Source organism: Rattus norvegicus, chromosome 12 (genome assembly GCF_036323735.1).
Source record: "Rattus norvegicus strain BN/NHsdMcwi chromosome 12, GRCr8, whole genome shotgun sequence".
NCBI lineage: Eukaryota > Metazoa > Chordata > Mammalia > Rodentia > Muridae > Rattus > Rattus norvegicus.
The window spans coordinates 39,564,656-39,589,937 of NC_086030.1; the positions used below are offsets into that span (position 1 = coordinate 39,564,656).

Below are 25,282 nucleotides of genomic sequence, written 5' to 3' on the forward strand. Positions count from 1 at the left end.
CACCTGGTGTCCACAGACTTCTAGTCTCTATGAGAGAATAAATGTCTACCACCTCACACCATTTAAAGTCATCTGCTACAGTACCAGAGGGAACTATGCATCCACACGTGTTCCGGACCCAAGACGTGCATCTTATCGCCCCTTAATCACATGTAAGTCAGTCAACTGAATCAGGTGCTCACCAAAGGAAGACATTCTGTAGTGTGTCTTCATTTTAGCGAGGGTTTGTGTGTGGAGACCAGGTGTCTGCATCAGGGACCTTCCTCAACGACCCCTCTACCTTATTTCATCAGACCTGGTCTCTCTCTGCACCTTCTGAACACCAGTTTGTCTGGACCAGCTAGCCAGCAAGCCCCAGGAATCCTCCTGTCTCTGCCTGCCCAGCACTGGGGTTCTAGGCACACACCACTAGGCTTGTTTTTTTCTTTTTTTTACATGAATGCTGGGGATCCGAGCTCATGTCCTCTTGCTTACACAGCAAGCACCTTTCTGACTGAGCCATCTCCTCAGCCCCCATAAATCTTTCTTGAGGACCAAGTTACATAATGTGAACTTTTAAACTTCCCGTAAAACAGAAAGCTATATTTTGCCCAAATACCTCATATAGCCAGTCATTTCCTTCTCTTTTGTGATGCTCTTTGAAAACAACTTGTCCTCTTGCCTGCCAGATCTCCATAATTTATTTTTGGCCAAAGATTTCTCCTGGTGCCCATTCAATAACAAATTGGCTAAGGCTTTATTCTAAAAGGATACTGATGTCATATTGCCTTCGGGTCTCAGGAGAGCTCAGATCCCACCAGGACCGAATGTTCTTAGGTTTAGCTCTGAGAACCAGGAGGATGCTGGCTAATGTCTGGTTGGTACACTGCCCTTCTATCCTTTGTCTGCCTCCTAAATAAAAATGCCTAGGACTGCCAGGGGACCATTGCCCTGTCCTCTTGTCTCTGCTAATGGCCACAGTCTATTCAGCACATCACTATGTTCAGGATGGATGATCAAAAAGTTGCCTGAACTAAGAACCACTTCCTGAGCCCAGGATGAAACTTCACTGACCCCCGAGGAAGCAGAATGCCTCAGCCAGCTTACTGCTGAGGTCAGGGGTCTCAACAGGGCCTGGGCATGCAGCATGCCAGCCATATATAAAGACATAAAGGAGTGACAAGAACAGTGACATCACAAAGGCCATATGCTCTTGAGGACTGATGGAACAGAGGCCGATGCCCAGTTCCAGCCAATGCTGTCATATGGGCTAAGAGCCCAGTGTTGTTAAAAGTTATAAACCTTTTGTGAAACACTTTAGTTTCCCAGGAAAAAAGGCCCATAACTTTGTGTAGAATATCACCAAGTTTAAAACTTTCTGCCTATGCCCAAAAATAAGTGGAGTCTCCAGGGGACCTTGCTCCAGTGACGGTGTTCACTAAGTTGGGGCAGGGAGGTGGGGCACTGGGATGCCTGGCACTACGGCAAGCATCCAGGTGAGACCCATGACCCTGGACCTAGGATGGAGCTCCGATGATGGCACTTATAGGCAGTGGTTGTCTCCTTCCATCAGGAGGATTCTGGGGCTAGAACTTAGTCACTAGGCCTGGCAGCAAGCGCCCCTCCCACCAAGCTGTCTCGCCCACCCGTGGTTTGCCCATTCTTGAACTTCAATTTAGGGGCATCATGTCATGAAGCACGTGCCATTTAGATCTGGCTTTTCACCATAGCGTCTGTAGATCTAACTCCCAGGTGATACATGTGTCAGTATTTCCCTCCTTTCTTATTCACACCCAGTAGCTTTGCCCTGTCCCAATATACCGCAGGGCGTCCATTCATCTGGGCTTGACAGTTGGCTTCTCATAGTTTGCTGTTATAAATAAGACTGCTATGAATATTTGTGTACAACACTTTGACTTTTAAATTTCATTTACTCTGTGAATGTAGATTTATTCTTAAGGAAAAAACGAGAGAATTCCTGAGAGCGGGAGAAGCCCTCGAAGAGGAATACTTGCTTTCTGTTATATTTTTAAAATCTATCTTTATTTTATGTTTATGAGTGTTTTATCTGTATGTATGTATGCATGCATGCATGTATACCTCATGTGTGCCTGGTGCCTGAACTGGTCAGAAAAAGGTATTCCTAGAATTGGATATATACATGGTGAGCCAATGTGTGGGTACTGGGAATCAACCCTGGGTCCTCTCCAAGAGCAGCCAGTGCTCTTAACTGCTGAGCTATCGCTCCAGCTCCTGTCTCCTAAAGTTGTAGTCATTCCTGTGTATGCACAATTGAATCTCTTTTTTCAGTGTTAGACTTTATCAGGCCTGGACGTGTGTGTCTGTGTGTCTGTGTATATGTCTGTGTGTGTGTCTATGTGCACATGTACACGTGAATGTGTGTGCTTGAGCACACATGTGTGTGGAAGTCAAAGCACAACTTGTAAGAGTCAGTTCTAGCCTTAGACCATGTGTGCTCTGAGGATTGAACTCAGGTCTCAGTGCTTGACAGTAAGCACCCTGACCTACTGAGCCACCTCCTTGGCCCTACAATGCCATCTTATTGCGGCTTTAAATGCATTTCCCTAATGAGTCATAATGTTGGTAAGCTATAATGTCTGATTTGCTTACATTTTTGTTTGTGTGCCCTGATTCAAATACAGTAACAAGCATGAAGCAGCACCTTGCCCTTTCTGTCTGCTGATGTCTGCCCACGGGCATGTTTGATTCTGTTACCTGAAGTTGTAGCCAGGGAACAGGGACTCATTGGTGTACTTGTCGTCCAGCCGGCGGAAGCTGTATTTGGGTTGACAGCGATGGGACCAGCTGTCCAGGTTGCAGTCCCAGTAGATCTCAATGCCCATGATTCCTCCCTAGAGGAGGAGGACAGTGAAAAAGAAGTCACGAAGTCTGTTGGATGTGGCTTACGCAGCCACCAGACACTGTCCTGCTTTGTGATCATCCCAGGGAAGTTTTTACTCTCTGGAGCAAATACTCACTAAAGGGTTTCAGTGCCATGAACATGGGTCCCCATACCACGGTGGCAGGCAGCAGGTGTGCCTCCTGGGGCTTCCCATCTGGGCCCTCCTACCCCATATTTACTCTTAAAATGTAACTTCCGCAAACCATCCCTGCATTCAAACTCCCCCCCGACTCCTTCCCATCACAGATTATCTGGTTACCCTGATCCAGGGGACTGCATCCAAGGCCTTCTCTGCTTTCTGTCTGAGCTCCCTTAGGAAAAGTTTCAGCAGCTGTGAGCAAATGACTGTCCTCAGCTGGACAGGCTACCTGGTCGTACGTGCCCTCCCTACAAAGGTCCTTCTCCTAAAGATAAGTGTTTTTCTAAGAGAGACAGAGAACAATCAGGCAAATGTGCCATTCTTGTGCAATCTCAGCACTTGGGAGGCTAGAGAATTCCAGGCCAGCCTGGGCTACCTAATGAGACCCACTTTGAAAGAACTGAAAAGTCAGGTGGCCAATGGTGGTGCACACCTTTAATCCCAGCACGCCAAGGGAAGCAGAGGCAGGAGGATCTCTGAGTTTGAGGCCAGCTGGGTCTACAGAGTGAGTTCCGGGAGAGCCAGAGCTACACAGAGAAACCCTGTCTCAAACATCGGAAAAACAAAAACAAAAACAAAGGAAAACAACAAGAAGTCATTATGGCTACTAAAACAAGATGCTTGCCTGCTGGCTTTAAAGATGGAGGAAGGGACTGCCAATCAATACATAAATACAGGAGCTCTGGGGAAGGTGGAAACGCAAACACCAAACACGTGCTCTCCCCTGGAGCCTCCAGCGGGAGTGCGTTGCTGCTGACACGGGAAGGTCAGCTCTGAGTCTGGACTTCTACCCCAGGCACAGAGAGAAGACATATGGTACTATTATTTTTTTAAAAATTTATATTTTTATATTATGTGAGTGCACTGTCCCTGTCTTCAGACACACCAGAAGAGGACATTGGATCTCATCACAGATGGTTGTGAGCCCATCACGTGGTTGCTGGGAACTGAACTCCGGACCTCTGGAAGAGCAGTCAGTGCTCTTTTTTTTTTTTTTCTTTTTTTTCGGAGCTGCGGACCAAACCCAGGGCCTTGCGCTTGCTAGGCAAGCGCCCTACCACTGAGCTAAATCCCCAGCCCCGCAGTCAGTGCTCTTAACCACTGAGCCATCTCTCCAGCCCTAGACATCACTTTCAAACATGGGTGCTTCCTTCTATGTACTGACTTTACCTTCATTGTTTGGTAAGTTGCTATAGCAGCTAGGGGAGATATGTACCAGCTCACTAAGGACTGTGGGGATCCTTGAAAGGATTCAGGTAAAGCCCTGGGCCCTGATATAGCTTACCGCATATAAATGTGAGCCGTGACTTCAGAACCCGGAATATCAGCCTCTGCCCTTAGACACTGTCACTTGACCTTTGACAACCTCCACCCTCCCTCAACCTCCCCCACGAACCCACTATCCAAAGGCTTCACCCACCTGAACTGCCACCTCTGTAAAGTTCTCTCCGATTTCCTGGAAGATGTCCCCTAGCCGGAAGATGGGACACTGAGGGTTCCAAGTCTTGTGAAAGGTACAAGAGATGTTCATACCTGGTAAGATGTTTCTCCTGTGCAGGGTCGCAAACAAACGACACTAACAACCATTTCTCTAACAGGAAAACCAGTGGCTGATACATAGTGCTTGCTGGCGACTGTGCTCTAAATCCCTCCACCTCAGCTGCTATCAAGCCCCCAGTACAACATTATTGAACTTGACATTGATCCACTGCAAAGGTTGATGTGACCCGTGTGGCAGCCCCCTTGTCTGCTGGGGACCCTTGCAGGCTGTCCTTTTACCCTGTGCTAAGAACAATCTTTGAGGGGTTGGGGATTTAGCTCAGTGGTAGAGCGCTTGCCTAGGAAGCGCAAGGCCCTGGGTTCGGTCCCCAGCTCCGAAAAAAAGAACCAAAAAAAAAAAAAAAAAAAGAACAATCTTTGAACCAATAGCATATTGCAGTATTGGTGGGCTATCACTCCCAAAGACTGTGGTTTGCATCTCAGTTGCCCTTAGCAACCTGCTGCTATCCAGATTGCTTGCTTAGATGGAGCGCCCACCATGTCCTAAGGAAACTCGAAACGGTCCTCGGGCGAGATGAACATGATGTGGAACTTAGCCCTCCTGCTCCAGCCACAGGGGTGAGGCTGGAGACGGGCTCAACTCTAATCAAGCCTAGAGCCAAGAGTCAGCTCTGGAAAGAACGAGAGTCAGAACCACCCAGCAAAGACATTTCCAGACTCTGCATCCATAGATGAGAGAGAAAGAAGAAGCTTTTGCAATCTGAGGATTCAAGGTCTGGGTCATTTGTTCCACGGCAGATAATGGACTAGGACAGCCGGGCATCTGAGATACTTACGTAGTATAGTTGTGGCCCGGGAAGTCGATATTGTTCTTGATGAGTACGGTGAAGTTTTCGGCGCTCCTCAAGAGTGCAGGCCTGGGAGAGGAAGACGAGGGTCAGTAACCTCAGGGACAGAGTGCATGGACCAGAGGGTTATGGTTTTGTGTTTTTGAGTGAAGAGAAACAAGTACAATAACTTAGCAAAACGTCCCGAAGTTCTCCATGAGGCCTACAGCTTCTCCAAGAAGACTTTTCCCTTCTTGAGAGAAAGGTAATCATGGTGTCACATCCAATACCGACACAACTGTATGTCTGGCAGTGTGCGGTGACATGTTAACATCTGACAGCTAGCTCTGTAAGGGAGAAGCTGGAAAGAGCCTCGATATAGCGCTTGGTAAGCGCCATGGCAGAAGTACCCCTACCACAACTGGTCAACGTGCTGAGGTAAACTAACAGTTGAACAATCAGCCCTAAATAGGATCTTTCTATAACCCACTCCCCGAAGGGTCAGGAAATATCAGGGAAGAGTGTGTGGGAAGAAGGTTAAGAAGCAGAGAATGGGGATCAGAGCTGTCTCCTGGGCACGGCGTGGCTGCTGCATTCATAAACTCAAGGCTGCTATAGTTACCCTACACAAGATCAGCTAGTCAGCAGCCCAGCATAGCTGGGAGTTGGCATCATGATGCTCCGCCCACAGCTGAGGAACCGTTGGCAAACCGGGGATGGCTGCCTGAAGAGGGGTCTTTTCTCTTCATGCTGTGTTACCCACACTGAGGTGAATGTGTCTACACCTATGTTTGTGCAGACACAGCTAACTGGACTTATTGTAAAGGGGGCAGGGCATGAAGGGGGTAGGGCATGAAGGGGAGGGGCATGGGTGGGAGGGGCACGAGGAAGAGGGTCATGAGGGGAGGGGCATGAAGTCAGAAGAAGAAAGTATTTGAGAAAGGGACCCAGGGAGAGTGGGAGGGGAAATTTGGGTCAGACATGATCAAAATACATTATATATAATATGCACAAAACTGTCAGAATACATTTTAAAAATGCATGTGTATATATAAAGAATAATTAAATATAAAAACTAAGACTCCAAAGACTGCAGCATCTTCACGCGTGACATTTCTAAGATTTTATTTCGAATTACGATTTCTCTGCGTGTCTTATCTATTACAGAGCAAGAACCTTGGGACCTACTCCCTGTCTAGTTGTTTGTTTTAGATTTTTATTTCTTAGGAAGTGACACACAGGAGAAGTAACTAAAGTAACTAAAGAAAGTCAGTTCCTTGGTGGCTATCCTGAATGAGTAGGGTTACCTGAAACATTGTATCTGGTTCACATACAATGTGAGGAGACTGCTCGCCCAAAGTCCTCGCAAAATGTAACCCAGCAAGCTGATTTAGTGGTTTATGCCTGTAATCGCAGAACTCAGGAGGGTGAGGCAGGAGGATTACAAGATGCGGCCAGCTTCAACTCCACAGTGAGACCATGTCTCAAAAGTAACAGGAATAAAAAACAAATAAACAAGCAAACAAAAACCTCAGCGGGTATTCTGCCACAGGCCTTTAATCTCAGTGCTGAGGAAGGCAGAGGCAGGTCGATCTCTGTGAGTTTGAAGCCAGCCTAGTCTTCAGAGTGAATTCTAGGCCAGCCAAGGCTACATAGTAAGTCCCTGTCTCAAAGACGACAAACAACAAAAAGAAAGAACGGAGCCCTGGGACAGGCATGTGGAGGTGCAAGTGATTCATCTGACGAATGAATTGGTGGCAAAGCTGAAAATTACAACCAGCGTCTTCTGGAAGGAGCCAAGCAGCCCTAAGTGTAGGCTGGGATCCCACCCGCAGTGTAGTACCCTCTGCACAAAGAAACTGGGATGGCAACGGAAGGGCAGAAAGGGTGGTTCTGTAGTCCTCTTTACCCCTTTTGTCCCAGACCTCACTCTACCCTCCCTGATCTGGCATAGAGCAGCATCTGATGCCCTGGAAGGAAGAGGCAAACTGTAGACCCCACCTGTTCCAGACTTTGTCCGATCCTCTCTGACCTGCTGTACCGGTGGCATCCGGGCACCCCACCGGAAGAGGCAGAACCCAGAACCACAGAGCTGACATAGCCTTCCCGGAGACGGCATAGAGCTCTCCAAGTCCAGGGCTATGTTGATCAAAGAAGCTTAGGGACCCTGGAAACGTTAGCACTGCAAAGACCATTTTGTCACCCCCAAACACGGTGCAACTCACCGGGGGGCTTCTTTCCCTTCCTCAGCAGGACACCAGGCAAAGATTTCACAGGTCTTCCTCTTCTGGTCGTAAGGTATACACCTGCCGGTCTGGATTCCTACAAGTTCCAAGGGGTTGAAAACCACAGAAGTGAATGTACCGGGAGAGGAATGTCTTTCTGCAGGGGGCACCACCACGCACTTAGCCCGTGCAGAGACTATACTCTTAGGCCCAAGCTGCTCCCTCCTCTGTGAACCCCGCCCTCATCACATATGCACCCCAAGTCAAACAGAACACTTGACAGTACATCCTTAGGCCCAGAGATGGCACAGAGAGGTGCTGGGGTCTGCCCGCCCTTTGGGTGTTTTGCAGGGAGAGACGTCTGAGAGACGAGTTCTGTATTCAAAGTCTACTGTACAGGGACCCAAAGTATAGTTTTCTTCCATGGCATCTGAGTACCTCTGGGGTACACAGCTTGTCTGGGGATGTGTAAAGCCACACAGTGAACTAGGGAGCATCCTTCTGAAGCATGAGGAAAGCAAAAAAAGGGAATAAAGGGCAAGGCACAGTACAACCATCTCCATGGTAACTCACATGCAGATGTTACAGAGTGGAACTCAAAACTCACATCGTAACCACTGGTCGCTCTTCCTGGGTTTTGAGACACGATCTGTCTATTTAAGCTCTAGCTGGCCTGGAAGGTTGACCTCAGACTCACAGAGATCCACCTGCCTCTGCCCCTCTGCCCCTCTGCCCCTCTGCCCCTCTGCCCCTCTGCCCCTCTGCCCCTCTGCCCCTCTGCCCCTCTGCCCCTCTGCCCCTCTGCCCCTCTGCCCCTCTGCCTCGAGTGCTGGGATTAAAGACCTGCACAACCACTGTCTTTTTACGTTAAAACATGAGGCAATGTCTGTTTTGCAAGGCTGGGGCTGTAGCTCAGTGGTCAGTGCTTATCCAGCCTGCATGAAGCCCTGGGTTCAATCTCTAGAATGGAGAAAGAAAAGAAAACAGGAGGAAAAGGAAGAGAAAGTAGGAGTTAAGGAGAGAGGAGGAAGGAGAAGTAAAAGTGAAAAAGGTTAAATCCCCAGGTCCTTGGAGGGTCAAGTTCATGTTCCTCCACCTTTGAGGAAGTGTTCCAACAATTAACCCTGAACCAGCTTCTCTCGCTGGGAGTTGATGTCCTGCTTATAGACGTCAGCTGGACTGTTGGGGCCAAGTCAGGGGACAGACACAGTCTCGCCTGTGATTTGGTGGAGCAAAGGACAGTCGAAAGTCGGAGACTAAGGACCCGAAACTGGACGTCTTAAGTGTCCCAAAGGTGCCAGACCACCCCCTCTCAGCAGTCCAGGGAAAGACAAAGTACCTTTACTTTGTGGGTCCATCCATCCTTTTATACAACCCTGGTCAGAATGGCACTGTTTACCGCGGCTGGGATACTGCAGGAAGAGCAGAGTGGGCGCTGCCTATGAGCCGTCAGGATACCAGACACCTGCTCAGTCAGCATGGTTCACTGCAACACCACTCACAGTGGCCAGAGCGGAAAACACCAAATCCGTCAGAGGGAGAGGAGACAAGAGAGTGCTACATTCATATGAGGAGGGTGTGTGTGTGTGTGTGTGTGCATGCGTGTGCATGCATGCACACCTGTTCACGGTGGTAGGCCAGAGGTCAACATCAGCTGTCTCTTTCTATCGATCTTCCCCGTATATGTATATGATGTGTATGTGTATGTATAGGATGTGTATGTGTATATGATGTATATAACTATAATATATATGAATAGGATGTGTATGTATAGGATATATATGTATAGGATATATGTGTGTATATGATGTGTATGTATATGTGTATGTGTATGATGTATGTGTATGTAATGTGTAATGTATGTGATGTATATGAAATTAATATGATGTACATGAATGTGATGTATATGTATATGTAGTATATGTATATGATGAGTATGTATATGTATATGATATATATGTATAGGATGTATATGTGTGTGTATATGCTATATTTGTATATGCATGATGTATTTGTATATGCATATGCACACATACACATACACACATACACACATATACATACACACATACATACACAGGACTGTAGCTCACCTATTTGACAGGGCTAGCTGGCCATCAAGCCCCAGGGCCCTACCAGTCTGCCTCCCCAGCACTAGGATTACAAGTGTGCACAGCTGTATCCTCCTTTTTATGTGGTTCTGGGAATCAAACTCAGATCATGCTTGGTGGCAAGCACATTAGCGACTGACCCATCCTCCCAGGCCCCATATGTGGTGTCTTTACTCAGCCAGGTCCTGACACATGCTACATTACAACTGCCTTCAAACCGTGGTATGGGGTGAAAGGAGCGAGACCCGAGGCCACATTCTGTTTGGCTCTATAGTTGGGAAATGCCCTGCACAGGCAAAGCCACAGAGGCAGAGAGCTGGATTGGTGGCCGTCAATGGCTGTGGGGAGGGTGGAAGAGATTGGTTGCTAACGGGGACAGTTTGTTTTGGGAGTCAACATTTCCTTGCTGTGGAGGTGTGGAGGGTGATGGAAATTTCCTGGAATTTGGTGATGGTTTGCATGATGTATATTTGGAAGTCGTAGGTTTTAGAGTATATGATTCCATCTCGATTAAAAACAAGGATACATCAAAATGCAAGCAGCAGATGTCAAGGCAGCCAAGAGGCACTTTCCGGGATGGTCTTTGGGGTAGAGAGCAGGTGGCAAGGTTGAGGGTTGTAGTGGCCTCGCCACCACAGAGTGAGCAGACAGGTGCCAAGATGCACGCAGCAGGCGATGTGGGAAGGAAAGACTCAGCCAGCAAGCGCCTGGCTGGAGAAAATGGGTCAGCTATGTCTGGGGTCTGAAGGACAGAATAAGAAAAGAGGAAAAAGGAAAGAGAGCGTTTGCTTCCTGCATTTTTTACTTTATGCAGCGGTCTAATGGCCGTAGCCCCTGCTCATTGTCATCTGGGCTCTTGTGTCTAAGATCCAGGCCAAGGTTCCAGGTCTTGAGTCCAGGGACTCCTGGGTTCTGTGAGAGCAGCTTTCTATGTTATGTGGCTTGTGCTATCTTGCCTAAGTCATTTCATGTCCTTTAAGCTACAACCCCTCTGCTCAAGGAGGGTAACTTGCTTGTCTGGCATGGCCGCTATGAGGGTGGAATGGGTTTGGGAAAGAGGGCTTTATATATATATATATATATGTATATAAATGTATATGTATATATATGTATATATGTATATATGTATATATGTATATATGTATATATGTATATATGTACATATGTATATATATGTATATATGTATATATGTATATGTATATGTGTATATATATATATATATTCCTTGCTCAGTGGATAGTGCAAACAGTTTTCAGACTCATTTTCTCTTTACTGCCTGGATTGCATTCTTTCTGTGACCTGCCATTGCCCCTCGGTTCTTCTCTCAGTAACCCCTGAATGCAACTATGAATCTTTTGCCTGCAAAGCCTAAGTCACATCTTTGCAGTCTAACTGCCTACTGGACTCATTACAGGTCTTGATAATCATAGTTTGAATGAATGAATGAATGAATGAATGAGTGAATGAGTGAGTGAATGAATGAATGAGTGAATGAATGAATGAGTGAATGAATGAGTGAGTGAATGAATGAATGAGTGAGTGAGTGAATGAATGAGTGAATGAATGAATGAATGAGTGAATGAATGCTATATACATACTGCTCTTGGGCAGTTGTGATTTTCATTCATCGGTTAGAAGGAACTCCCAAGAAAGAGGAAGAATCAATTCTGTGTTTGGGTTTGTTTTGGTCTTGTTTGATTGGCTGTTTTTTTGGTTGTTGTTTGTTTTTTTTTTTTAATCTATAAAAGAAACTCTAACATTAGTTTTGCAATTGTTGCATGGATGAGAGAGGTTCTTGATCATTCTCCTGGCTGACAGACCAAGTATTTCCTTCCCTTTTGAGCCGGACCTATCTACGATCGCAGAACTACCCGGGAGGCAGCTGAAATAGCATTGTGCCAGCTCCGGGCTTCAGCCTTCTTCCTCCTTGGCGCTGGGATTCCTGAGCTGCAGTTTGGAAATCTGGCTACTCTCCTGGAGGAAGCATGTGGCTAAAGACCCTGAGAAGAGAAAAACTCTTTAAGAGTCCTTGGAAACGGAAAGGAGCCTTCAAAGAATGGTAACGGCAGCTCTGTGAGAAATAAGCCAAATCAGAAAACCCACCCGGCTGAGCTCAGTCCGTCACGGAACTGTGAGAACAACCCCAGTCGAGTGAAGCCCTTTCAGGTCCATAGGAGTTTGAATAGCGCCGCGGATATTCAGATGTACATTAGGTCTTGGCCACATTTACTGGGCCAACCAAAGATAGTGTGGGTATTGACACTCGACCAGTTGGAATGACCCAGGCCAGAATGTAGTATAGGCTAAACGCCCCTCCCCATGTGGTATCCTCCAGGCTGGCTGGGCCCTGTGCAGGCCTTGGGTTTCATCTGCTGTGGGGCGATCCTCTTCGTTCCAATAGCAGCACGTTTTCTGAGGGCTCGCAGTGTATCGTGCTACGTCTTAAGTATTCTCTGGTATAAATTAGGGCCTAGGAGTTGCTCTCCCAGAAGGGTGAGGCTCCAGTGAAATGGGAAATAGATCACACACATGCCGGGAATTGTGTTGTGCGCTGCACAGAGAGCCTGGGAAGGAAAGAGCAGGTGCTCACACAGGCCCCTCCGCTGTGGCCGGGAGACAAGGGTGGGCAAAGACTTCTTGGTTCCCAGAATGCATCTCGGCCCTGCGTCCTCTCTGAGTGGGTCCCCTGCTTACCTCAGGACACAGCTTCTGTTCTTGGCCTTCTGACTTGAGATAATTTGTCATTACAAAGAACGAGTTCCCCTGTAGAGAGAAACGGAGGAAAAAAGAGCAGGCCTTAGGGAACAGAATCTCCTTAACCTTCATAATACGGTTTGCTAAGAGCTGGGGGCGGGAGCCATTGTACTCTTCGAAGCCTTTAGAAATCAGCCGTGGGCAGCATGGACTTTGCGGAGGGCTTAATATTAAGGCTGCAGGAACTGTCCCACTGGGCGAGAGGGAGTGGAGGAGCTTTCAAATGAGGGGAGCAGTCATTTTCCGAGCCAGCCTCAAAAGCAACTGTGTCATTTTGTGACACAGTAAAATCCCATTAAATCAAGACTCTGGAGAGCTGGGGAAGTGGAGGTGGCATGTGGGCTGTACCCTGGGCAGGCTGTTGAGATTTCTCAAGGCTTAATGGAAGACCATGGGGCTTCTCAGGACCCGGGCAATCAGTGGCTTTTGTGATTTATAGTTAGGAACGAACAGCAGCTTGGGTCTGATGCTTTTGCCAAGTGCCCTGGCTCCCCAGGGTTGCAAATAGGACTTTTTGTTCCTCCTCTCCATCTGTTCCTAACTCCTCCAGCCTCTCTTTTATTTCTCCTTTTTATGGTAACTTCTTTGATTTTCCCTGCTTTGCAAACTCAGCTTACCACACACTTGTCCGTAGCCTACACCTTTCCCCTCTTTGTCACCACATCCTTTCTAAAGACTCAAGAATCATCTCCTGGCGACCTTCTCAATAACAGGACACACAAGCCATGCAGAAGACAAGCTCTCTGCCCTTCTGAACCCATGCCGAGCTTGCCACATGGTGACCCTACTCCTAAAGCCCTGTGCCTGTCGGTGAGAGTGAATGAGATCATGTTTGGAATGAGCCAGGATGCAGTGCTATTTTGAGCAGCCCGGTAGGACTCGATAAAGCAAAGACCGCATCTTCTTTGAGCGGCTGGATGTGACCTAGTTTTGCAATTTTTAGCTTTTCTCAGTTGGGATTTTTCACAGGTTTTTAAATAGGGCCAATGTTTTTCTTTTCTTTTGAGACAAGGTCTTAAGTATTCCAGGCCGGCCTCAATCTCTCTGTACAGCTGAGGGTGACCTTGGAGAGCTGAGTCTCCAGCCTTGACCTCCTGGAGCTATGGGGGCCTGCTAGCCAAGCATTCTACCAGTTGAGCTACATACATACATATCCTTAGTCCCAAGGTAACTTTGTTTTTGAAATGAGGCTCTAGACCCCTAAGGATGGGGAGGGGGATGTGACCTGGAGGGACCCCGCACTCACCTGCAAAGGGAGGGTGTAGTCGGCCGTGTCGAAGATGCCGTGTACTAACTTCGTCACCCCGCCCTCCGTGACATTCTCTGTCACCTCTGCAACGCCTTTGACCTTGGTGTGCACAGAGCTGATAAGGGGCTCCTTCCGCTGATATAGCTTGTCGCTCATCAAAGCAAAGCTGAGAGCAGAGGGAAAAAGTTTCAGTGCAAACTCTGGGGGCAGGGGTGTCCTGGAGCCGCTGCTTGATGGCAATCTGCCTCTGTTTCCTTGTGACTCTCCCTGCTGCAAACTGGGGCTAGCAGCCTGTGCCTGTCCCTCCCTTTATCCTTACCTGCTATAGATGGCATCTCAGCTCAGAGCTCTGTCCTGGACTCCGTGCCACATTGGCTTGGCTTGCTCTTGTTTCAGGGATTACGTTGTCTGTTTGTCTGCCTGTCTGTCTGTCTGTCTGTCCATCTATCTATCTATCTATCTATCTATCTATCTATCTATCTATCTATCTATCTATCTATCTATCTATCTGAGACAGGGCCTCTCTATGTAGCCCTGGTTATCCTGGTGTGAACCAGGATGACCTTCGAACTCCTAAAGATCCTCCTAGCTCTGCCTCTTGAATGCTGGGATTAAAGGCATGTGCCACCATACCGGACATTTATAAGAAATGCATGGAATCAATATAATCTATACAGAAAGAAAATACATAGTTGCCAAGAGAGGAGACATGGAGAGGGACCATTAATGAGCACATGACTTCCTTTTTTTTTTTTTTTTTTGGTTCTTTTTTTCGGAGCTGGGGACTGAACCCAGGGCCTTGCGCTTCCTAGGTAAGCGCTCTACCACTGAGCTAAATCCCCAGCCCCATGACTTCCTTTTAAGATGGAATATTTAAGACAGAAATACATCAAAAAAAATAAAAAAATAAATAAAAAAAAAAGACAGAAATACATCGGTAGAGAAAGGCATTGTTACATGATACCATGCACTTGTTAAGTGGCCCTGGTGTGCTTACATTAAAATAGCCCTTCACGGGGCTGGAGAGATGGCTCAGTGGTTAGAGCACTGACTGCTCTTCCAGAGGTCCTGAGTTCAAATCCCAGAAACCACATGGTGGCTCACAACCATCTGTAATGGGATCTGATGCCCTCTTCTGGTGTGTCTGAAGATAGCGACAGTGTATATAATAGATAAAGATGTTTTAAAAAAAATAGCCCTTCATTCTGCCCTCTTTTCAGGCAGTCAGTTTTATGCTATGTGAATTTCACCTCAGTAGGTAAGAGGGATATCTCACATCTGTATAAACCTAGACATATGTCTACGGACATATCAAAACAAAGGGACAAAGATCAAATTCAGGGTGATGCTTGCGGAGAAAAGCAGTGAAAAAAAGTTGACAGGGAGCAGAGCTGGATCAGTGTACGTTGTTTCTTAAGTTGCACAGAGGCACATAGATACGTTATTCACGGTACATTCTAGTGTTTCTCCAACACTATTATTAAAGAAGGAAGAAATTGGTCTAGTGACGTGGTTCTGTGAGTAAAATCCTTTCTTGACAGGACTGACGACCCGGGTTCAATCCCCAGAGCCCACGCCGTGACGAAAGGTGAGAGAACTGTCTCCAGAACCTTGTTCCCTGGCCACCATGTGCCCGCCATGGACACATGAGCACATGACTGCACACAGAATGTAGACAGTTTTTAAATAGAAATCCAGATTTGGGACCCACTCAGAATACCTGATAGAGTGCAAGGACGCACATAGACAAATACAGTTCAGTCTCGCCCCGGCCTCGAAACACTTAACAAAATACTTGGGGTTTTCCTTGAGGCTATCCATTGCAACTTCCTCCCAGAGCGGCGCATGCTCTGCCGTTTGGGAAGCTCAGCCAGATGCATCATCTCCATTCTGGAATGTGCAACACACACTGAACCCGACTCTAATTGAATCCGGCTCTGTTAAACTAGAGGAGGCTTTGCAAACCTAATGGACCTCCGTAGCGTAATGAACATAAAAGTTCCTATTGAAAGGTAAAAGTTTTAAAGTTGCCCCCCCTAGACACAAAGTTTAGAGCAGAAGAAAAAAACAGGTTAGGCCCCAGAATTGTATGTTCCAGGAAGCCTCTCCTAGGGCTATAGAATGGGTAATTACATTGGCCGGCTCAACAGCTTTCTCCCAGAAACTAGCTGACCATAAATCTTAGAGAACAATCGTGAGAAGCAAGCAGCTTCTCCCAGGAACTAGCGGATCATAAGTTAAACAATCTTAGGAAACAGAGAGTTTCTCCTTGTGATTTTTCACTGGTATTCTTCACACTTTCCAATGATACCATCCCTACCCCCTTGTGTTGTGGTTTCTTCCTTTAAATACCTCTTCTCCCAGCCTCTCAGAGTCGAACTCCACTGCCCCTGCGTGGGATATGAGTCTCGACCCCAGTGCACTGGTTCCTATCGATAAACCTCATGTGATTACAGCAAGGATGGTCTTGTGTGAGTTCTTGGGGGGTCGCGTCACCCCGAGACTTGAGTGAGGGTCTCCCCACGCTGGGGGTCTTTCATTTGGGGGCTCATCAGGGATAGGCGACCACCCTCATCTCCAGAGACCTACTTGGAGGTGAGATATTGTCTGTGTCTTTGTGTTTTGTGCCGTCTAAACTCTGGGTCTGTATTTGCTACTCTGGGTCTGCATTTGCTCGAGAGTTCTGGAGTTCTGGTTTTGCAATCACTCCCATCTCAGGCTGAGAGGGAGGCTCGTGTCTCAGGAGAGACTCGAGTGTGAGCAGTAGACATGCCAGGGGCTCACTGATCTCGCTGCCCTGGGAGACGTCCCAAGAGGTGAGGGAACCCAGGGACGCCTGGGAGATTCCCATCTGGGTGCTGGTGAGGATTCAGTGATTCTCCTGGATTGGAGAAGAGACCCGCCCTCCCGGCCGTCTGTATTTCCAGAGTGGTCTTTGTCCATGTGTCTTAGGTCTTTGTTTTATGTTACCACTGCATTGACGTTAGACTAGAGCACACAACTTGTCATTTGAGATTCTACTTGGGAAGGAGGAGTGATGTGGAATCCGCTCCCCTTCATCTGTTGTTGCTGAGCTCACGGAAGCTCCCATCTGAATCAGTTCGGTTTTGTGATCTTGCAGCTGCCACTTGTTTTTTGTTTTTGTGCGCACTTCTGTTTTTTTGTCTGTTAATCTTTTGATTGTCTTTCTGTGTGACAGAATGCTTTTGTCCTTTTTGGCGGGCCTCTATTTTCTGGACTCTCTTCTTGTTTTCTCACCATCCCACTTGAGATGCTTGTTAGTAGTTGTTACAGGAAATACAGAATCCTACTAGAGGCCAGAAAAAGTGTTCCAGACACGGATGGAAGGCCCTCACTTCTGCCTGTTGACTTCAATACACCTGAAGGTAGGGAAGGCCAGGTCTACTGCCAGACTCTAATGGTGGGTCTCTGAGGGGCTGAAAATGCCCCACCAGTTTGGCTAAGGTAAGGAAAAGATACGAAAAAAAAGTTGCAGTAACTTGAAGGGTTAAGCTAAGTCACTGAGAGAGTTAGTGAAGTTGCAGAGAAAACAGAGAGACTAAAAAAAAGAAAGAAAGAAAAAAAGAAGACAAAAAGAGCAGAAAGAGAGACAGAAAGAAGAAGCTAAAAGACAGGAGAAAAACATACTGGTCACAGTAGTTAGAGTCTAGGAAGACAGCACCTGGCAACAGAAGAGAATCCCTGGCTAAAGATCAGAGTGCCTATTATGAGAAAAAGAACACTGGGTCAGGGACTGCTCCAGGATAGAGGGGAACCCCAATCAGTGTTTTGTGGATACAGGGACCCAACGCTCTGTGCTCCTATGCCCCAGTGGGCCAGTGTCCATCAAAAGACCTTGGGTACAGGGACCTACCGGCAACAAACAATACTTATGGATACTTGAAGAACAGCGGACCTTGGTGTGGGCCGGGTAACCCACTAGTTCATGGTCATCCCTGAATGCCCCTATCCCTTGCTCATGAGAAATTTACTCTCCAAAATGGCTTGCATGGGCTGAAATGGCTGGGTGAGGCCATGTGTATGCATATCTGCAGACTATGTATGTGGAGGTTAAGACTTGTCTCAGTGCACCAGTACCTGATGCTGGGAGATGTGTGGCTTGGTGCCATTCTGCCTGGAACACATCACTCCTGCCAGCCAGGCACTAACAATTATCACCCAATCCAGGACTTAAACTGTGGTAGAGTGGCTGATGTTTTGCCTTTAAATGAAATGTCCCAGAGGATGGGACCACTGGTCAGCTGACATGGACTGGATTCTCCACCGGTTGGAGGCAATCTGGTCACCTTGCTGTCCAATCCTGACTTGGAGCCACCACAGCACAAGTGTCAAGTACTGGCAGAAGCCCATGGGTAGAGGGAAGACCTCTGCGACTGGCTGATTGACCCCTGCTGAAAGCCGAGGCTACTTTCTCTACAGACGGGAACAGTTCTCTTCATGAAGGTCAGAGATAAGTGGGTGCTGCCATGGTGGACAAAACAATGTCATCTGGGATGGCTGAACCCCAACCCCCAGCACATCAGCGCCGCAGATGTCTTTACCATCTCTTGGATGCCCTGATAAAGCCAGCAACTGTGAGTACTATTCATTGCCCAGGACATCAGGAGGGAAGAGATTCAGTGGCATGGGACAATAACGAAGCAGATCAAGTGGCTCAAAAAATGGCTATGCAGGAGCCTATCCTGGTTGCAGGCCTGCAAGAGACAGCCACTGGGAACTGGAATCAGACCAAGGGATGGCCTCACTTAGAATGTACAACAGAAGAAAAGGCCCAAATTGCTTTAAAAAAAAAAAAGACAATGACACACTTGTGGGAAAACTATATTCCCCAGAGAACAAACAAAAGACTCACTTTGCCAAATACAGAAATGGACTCATTTAGGAGATAAAAAGTTTGTCCAAGTAGTTAAGGTGTATGTAATAGACTTCAAGATTTTACCCAAGAGAGACAGTAAAGAAGTATAAGGTATGTTAGTAAGTGAATGCTTAACAAACAAACAGGGCAAAGAGACCTAAAGAGTTCAGGAAAAAGTCAAAGTGAACTTCACTGAGATAAAACCAGGAAAATATGGTCACAAGTATCTCCTAGTGCTTGTAGATACCTTTTCAGGAATAGATAGAAGCTTTCTCCACCAAGCAAAAGACGGCCTCTGTAGTCATCAAAAAGATACTGGAAGAAATCTGGAGTGCCCAAGGTAATCGAGTCAGACAACGGCCCTACTTTCGTTGCCAAGGTAAGCCAGGGTGTGGCCAAGTATTTAGAGTTTGATTGGAAATTACATTATATTTACAGACCTCAAAGTTCAGAACAGGTAGAGTAAATAAATAAAACTCTAAAAGAGACCCTGACCGGGCTGGAGAGATGGCTCAGTGGTTAAGAGAACTGACTGCTCTTCCAGAGGTCCTGAGTTCAAATCCCAGCAACCACATGGTGGCTCACAACCATCTGTAATGAGATCTGATGCCCTCTTCTGGTGTGTCTGAAGACAGCTACAGTATACTCATAGTTAATAAATAAATCTTTAAAAAAAAAAAGAGAGACCCTGACCAAATTGACCATGGAGACTGGCGCAGACTGGCTGGCACTCCTTCCCTCTTGCTCTCTTCAGAGCAAGAAATATCCCTTCCAAGGGTAGGGGATTTAGCTCAGTGGTAGAGCGCTTGCCTAGGAAGCGCAAGGCCCTGGGTTCGGTCCCCAGCTCCGAAAAAAAGAACAAAAAAAAAAAAAAAGAAAGAAAGAAAGAAAGAAAGAAAGAAAGAAAGAAAGAAAGAAAGAAATATCCCTTCCAGATTCAGCCTTACCCACTTTGAGATCTTATATGAGGCCTCAGCTCCTCTGACGGTATTAGATGATGTTACTGAACCAACATGTCATAGTAATAATGATTTGTATGCCAGGCTAAAAGACCTACAGGTGATACAGAAAGAAATCTGCTCACAGCTGGCAGCAGCCTATGCCCTGGGGACCCCTGAGACAGCTTATCAGTTCCAGGTCGGAGACTCGGCTACATACGACGACACCGAGCCCAGACACTAAAACCTCACTGGAAAGGACCATACTTGGTGCTGCTGACCACCCTGACAGCTGTCAAGTGTCAGCTCTCACCAGCCGCGTACAAGCTGTTGGGGCTGAGAGCTGGGACCTAGAGGGACACTCAGATCTTCAAAAAGCTCCCTAGACTTGCACATCAGATAAGTGGACACACCAGAGACGTGACTGGGAGTTTGCTATAATGCTCACTTGAGGAGTGTGCTTTAGAAACAAGAATTTCATGTTTGCCCTGGGTTCCATCAGGATAGGTGTGGGGATAGGCTTGATTTCTATTACAAATGATGGAACATTGCATATGTTAGTACGCCTAACACTTCTTGAAACTGTGCCTCAGGGATCACAATCTGTATAAGTTTAAAAGTTCTAAAAGACAGTCATGACCTTTGTGTGTAGGTTCAGATAGTGTCCAGATTGGAATCCTGATGCTAAAGACTTAGTAAGACACAAAAGAGAGTTAACAATTACTTAGGGCTCTCTTAAGGCTGAGTCTAGGTACTACAAGGACAACTACAATGACATCTGCTGTTGCCCTGCAACACAAGGCTTATAGAGAATTCAGAACTGCCATTGATTTAGATATAAAAAGAGTAAAAAAGACTTTTTAGCTGACCCCCAAGAATCCCTAACCTCCCTCTCAGAGGTAGTCCTTCAGAATAAAAGAAGATTAGACCTGATATTCCTTAAAGAAGGAGGTCTGTGGGTTGGGGATTTAGCTCAGCGGTAGAGCGCTTGCCTAGTGAGCGCAAGGCCCTGGGTTCGGTCCCCAGCTCCAAAAAAAAAAAAAAAAAAAAAAAAAAAGAAGGAGGTCTGTGTGCTACACTAAAAGACAGAGAGACAGAGAAGCGCATCAGGGATGGTTCGAGAGCTGGTTTAGTAGATCTCGTTGGATGACTACTCTGCTATCTTCCCTTATGGAACCCTTCTTAATTTTGCTTCTGTTTCTGATTATAGGTCCATGTGTGTTAAATAAGCTAATTACCTTCATTAAAAAACGAGTGAGTGCTGTTCAGATTTTGATGCTATGCCAACAATATCATACTTTTAAAAGATAAAAAAATCAATATTACAAAGATACAGAAATTTAGTTCTAAGATTAGAACTAGCCACTAGAAGTGGGAAATGAAAGGTAAAAGTTTTAAAGTTGCCCCCCCCCCCAGGGTTGGGGATTTAGCTCAGTGGTAGAGCACTTGCCTAGCAAGTGCAAGGCCCTGGGTTCGGTCCTCAGCTCTGAAAAAAAAAAAAAAACCCAAAAAACAAAAAACAAAGAACAAAAAAAATAAAGTTGCCCCCTAGACACAAAGTTTAGAGCAGAAGAAAAAAACAGGTTAGGCTCCAGAATTTTATGTTCCAGGAAGCCTCTTCTAGGGCTATAGAATGGGTAATTACATTGGCTGGCTCAACAGCTTTCTCCCAGAAACTAGCTGACCATAAATCTTAGAGAACAATCGTTGAGAAGCAAGCAGCTTCTCCCAGGAACTAGCGGACATAAGTTAAACAATCTTAGGAAACAGAGTTTCTCCTTGTGATTTTTCACTGGTATTCTTCACACTTTCCAATGATACCATCCCTACCCCTTTGTGTTGTGGTTTCTTCCTTTAAATACCTCTTCTCCCAGCCTCTCAGAGTCGAACTCCACTGCCCCTGCGTGGGATATGAGTCTCGACCCCAGTGCACTGGTTCCTATCGATAAACCTCATGTGATTACAGCAAGGATGGTCTTGTGTGAGTTCTTGGGGGGTTGAGTCACCCCAAGACTTGAGTGAGGGTCTCCCCGTGCTGGGGGTCTTTCACTATTAACATATCCCATCGACACATTAAAGGAGTGGAGAGGCAGAGAGAGCCTGCAGTATCTTGCCTTTTAGAAAGAATAGTCTAATTATCAATTCAGTTACCAACTCTTGATCTCATGGGTTAACTCAAGAGAAGCTAGACCTCTTCTCCGGGCTGTGGGTTCAGTCCTTGAATGGGGTCATAATTCTCTAATTTCTAATCCCGGTGGCTCTTAGTTCTAAGAAATGGATGTTCAATGCATTCAGGTGCATACAAAGCCACCAGGCCCTGGAGCAAGCCCAGTATCAAGGAGCAGGGATCTAGGTGAGCCTGGTAGGACTGAGGATTGGTGGAGAACCTGGCAGGTAGGAGAGATCTGACACAGGAGAAGCTGGGGTCACCCAGAGACCAGAAGGAGTAGCCTGGAGGAACAGGGGTCTAGTGGAGGTAGAGAAAGGCTGGGTTGTGGAGTCCTGAGTCTGGCTCTGGCTTGACTCACCAGATATAGATGCAGATGGCCAGTAGGAAGAAGTTCTTCAGAGCCCCGAGCCGTGTGCTGTGGATATGAAGGACTTTCGCGGAGTTGTAGCTGCATAAATGTCTCACTGGCAGCATGGTGAGAAGGCTCTCCGAGCGCTCCAGGGAGGAAGTGACTGGAAGCAAAGTCTGCCTATCTCTTCTGAGGAACCTCAGAGTTCTGAGCAAAGGTAAACTCTAAAGTGAAAGCTCTGAGAGAAACCGCCTTCTCATCTATAATCTGCAGAGAGCCGGGGGCTAGCTTCAGGCTTTGCTGTCTGAACACACACCCTCGCTCATGTTGAGGGGAACATTTGTGGGAGCATCAATTCCTTGCATCAAACTACAGGAAAAAAAGTGTGCACACTACCCTTCACAAGGATCTCTCTCTCTCTCTCTCTCTCTCTCTCTCTCTCTCTCTCTCTCTCTCTCTCATTTCGTGAGAGGAGGTTTCTCTGTGTAACCACAGTCCTTGGCTGTCCTGGACTGGCTTTGTAGACCAGGCTGGCCTCACAGAGATCCTCCTGTTTCTGCCTCCTGAATGCTAGGATAAAAGTCATGCGCCACAAGGGTCTTGACAGCCATGTCCGTATGGGTATGGCTGAGATGGTGAAGGGTCCAGACAACACCTTGGGTATCAGTCCTGTCACTGGTGATTATACAAGGAAGGGTCCGGGCAAGCTTCCCCCCGTGGTTGTTGACTGGTCCCCATGAAGACAACCATTGCTCTCCCTCTTTTCCCCATCGCATTTAAATATAATTTATCATCTTAAAAATAAACCTTCCTCTACCCCACATGCTTCTGCTGCCATGCAGGGCCTGGCTCCTCCTGTGGAGCCCAGTCTTTTGAACGAGTGGGTCACCACATCCATCCCGTACACCTCCATTCACTCCTTCACCCACTCCAGTCTGACTCCCACCCCCACCCCTCATCAACACACCCCCCTCCTACCCCACCCCCACCCCAAAGCCAGCAGGCATACTGCAGATTCCGTGAGCGACTCCCATGATTGTGGATCACTTCCTTCTCCCTCTAACCACAGCCCCAAGGAGCCTACGTTCTCATGACCTCCTTGAATCTCTCTGGTGGCTGTCTCAGAATGCTCTGGGAAGTTCGCCTCTCCCTGCCCCTTGAAAGTGAGAGTCACTCGGGGCTCTCCCTTCAAAGCTTCCTGCTCTCCTCTAGCTGCCTCTCTTGCTGGTCAGTTGATGATGTCCATGACTTCAATGACCCTCTCTATAGGCAGGTGGTATATAATCTGTCTCAAAGCTCTGAAACAAGTTGCTACACAATCACAGTGTGTCGTTCTGAATCTCGTGGATTCTTCCTTTAACCCCAATGACCTTTTTTCCTGAACTTACTAGCCCCAGGAAGGTGTTCCAACAACTTACCGTTAGCTGCCCTAGTCAGGAATACGGCACCCTCTTAACCCCTCTCCTCCTTACCTTCCCCAACCCTGCTCTTTGCCCATCCATTCTACTATGAGTCCTATTGCTTGATCTGGGCAAGGTAGTATTTGCTGTGATCCTTCCACTAGGGTGGTGGTGGAAGCAGAGGCAGGGGGGTAGCTGTTTAAGGCTGGGGTTGCTGCCTATGAAGCAACTTGGAACCCTGTCTCAGACAACCAAAACTCAAAGAAATCCCACCTACTTTATCTTCCACATATTCTCCAACCCCATCTGTCCCCTGTCTCGGTCACCTCCTCAGGCCAGGCCACCATCAGTTCACAATACAGCTTGGTCTCCCTCCAGGCCTGGTCCTGTCCCCTCCAGTCTCCAGGCCGACCATGAAGTCTGGATGAACTCAGTCTGAGATTGAACTCTGGAAGAGCAATTTCGTCTCTGCCACTGACTGGCTGTGTGACTTTGGCCACCGAAGAGATTTGTAAATATGGCTAAGACAGTTCATCCTGTGATCTATCACATGCTCAAACACCAGGTTCACTTGGACACCACACAGTCAGGAAGCAAGAAGTTACAGGAAATAGGTCTCTGTGGACCACTGCCCAATGTGAACCCACAAAACCAACAGTCCTTCTTAGTCATGTGAGAACTGGGCACCGGGACCTCAGCTGCCGCTGCCCCCTGAATGTGCTGGCTCCTACCAGTCACCCATCCTGTGGCATGATCCCGAGGATTGCCGAGCCTCACCTCTGGAACTCAGCAGTGGCACCTTATCGGGAGAACAGTCTGGACACATGACTGAGGACTTTGAGGTGTGAGTTCACTTTAGGTAATCTGGGTGAGTTCCAAACACCTATTTGTCCCTATAGAAGAGCCCGAGGGTGGCCTGACAGGCAGAAAAAGAGACATTATGGAAATACTGAGGAGAGAAGACAGGAAGAGGTTGCCTTCCTCTTGATATTTTCCAGTGTCCTCAAGATAAAGCTCACAGTCTGCCCCCGCCCCTTGCTGGTTTCCGCAGTCCCCTGGGCCTCCCCTCTGAGACAATGTAACAGATTAATTAGTAGCTCCAGGCTGCTGATCCATGGCCTAGTGCAGTGTCCACAGCCAGGGAGGCTGAGCCGGCACGGGCTCCAGAAGCCTCATGGCTAAGGCCGCCGAGTGGCATAGTGGGGCAGAGGAGCCAGCTGCCTGGGCAGTTTTCATAAAGCTAAAAGAGAAAGGGATTGTGCTGCTAAAAAAAAAAAAACAACAACAACAACAACAAACTTTTTTTTTCTTTTTTTCGGAGCTGGGGACCGAACCCAGGGCCTTGTGCTTGCTAGGCAAGCGCTCTACCACTGAGCTAAATCCCCAACCCCCAAAACACTTTTTTTGAGATTATGTGTTTCAGATTTTGTTTTGAACATTCGGGGTCTAGACATGCATAAAAGGATATCACAGACTGTAGTAGACAAAGCGTTTTAAGCTGGGCAGTGGTGGCCCATGCTTTTAACTCCAGCACTAGGGAGGCAGAACCAGGTGGATCTCTGTGAGTTCGAGGCCAGCCTGGTCTACAGAGCAAGTTCCAGAACAGCCCAGGCCACACAGAGATCTGTCTGGGGGAGGCTGGGGGAGGGGAGCGGGGGGGGGGGCGGGACCGAAAGCAAAACCAAAAGAGCAAAAAGAACAAAAACCAAAAAAAGCCAAACAACCCTCCCTGCAAGATCAACAGAATCATTTTAACTGCTCTCTCTGCTTCCCTAACAGTGCTGAGCAAGCTTGTCTCTCTGATCTTGCACAGAAAGTACAAAGACACCCTCAGCCACGGG

General features: G+C 47.3%; 1 protein-coding gene across 5 annotated transcripts in view; it reads right to left on the bottom strand.

Moving 5' to 3' along the window:
• Positions 1-25,282, bottom strand: part of P2rx7 (purinergic receptor P2X 7) — a 44,454-nt gene that overhangs the window by 14,125 nt on the left and 5,047 nt on the right. The window contains exons 1-9 of one of the 5 annotated variants that reach the window (XM_039089305.2): positions 22,051-24,734; positions 13,706-13,874; positions 12,400-12,468; positions 8,933-9,005; positions 7,594-7,690; positions 5,378-5,458; positions 4,462-4,591; positions 3,162-3,233; positions 2,716-2,852 (exon numbers count right to left, since the gene is read on the bottom strand). In XM_039089305.2, the coding sequence (XP_038945233.1) occupies positions 2,716-2,852; positions 3,162-3,233; positions 4,462-4,591; positions 5,378-5,458; positions 7,594-7,690; positions 8,933-9,005; positions 12,400-12,468; positions 13,706-13,874; positions 22,051-22,166 (944 nt within the window). In that variant the 5' untranslated portion in view covers positions 22,167-24,734. Of the gene's footprint in view, positions 1-598; positions 2,597-2,715; positions 2,853-3,161; positions 3,234-4,461; positions 4,592-5,377; positions 5,459-7,593; positions 7,691-8,932; positions 9,006-12,399; positions 12,469-13,705; positions 13,875-22,050; positions 24,735-25,282 lie in introns of those variants that run through there. The other 4 variants (XM_039089304.2, XM_008769223.4, NM_019256.2 and 1 more) reach the window with 4 other exon arrangements.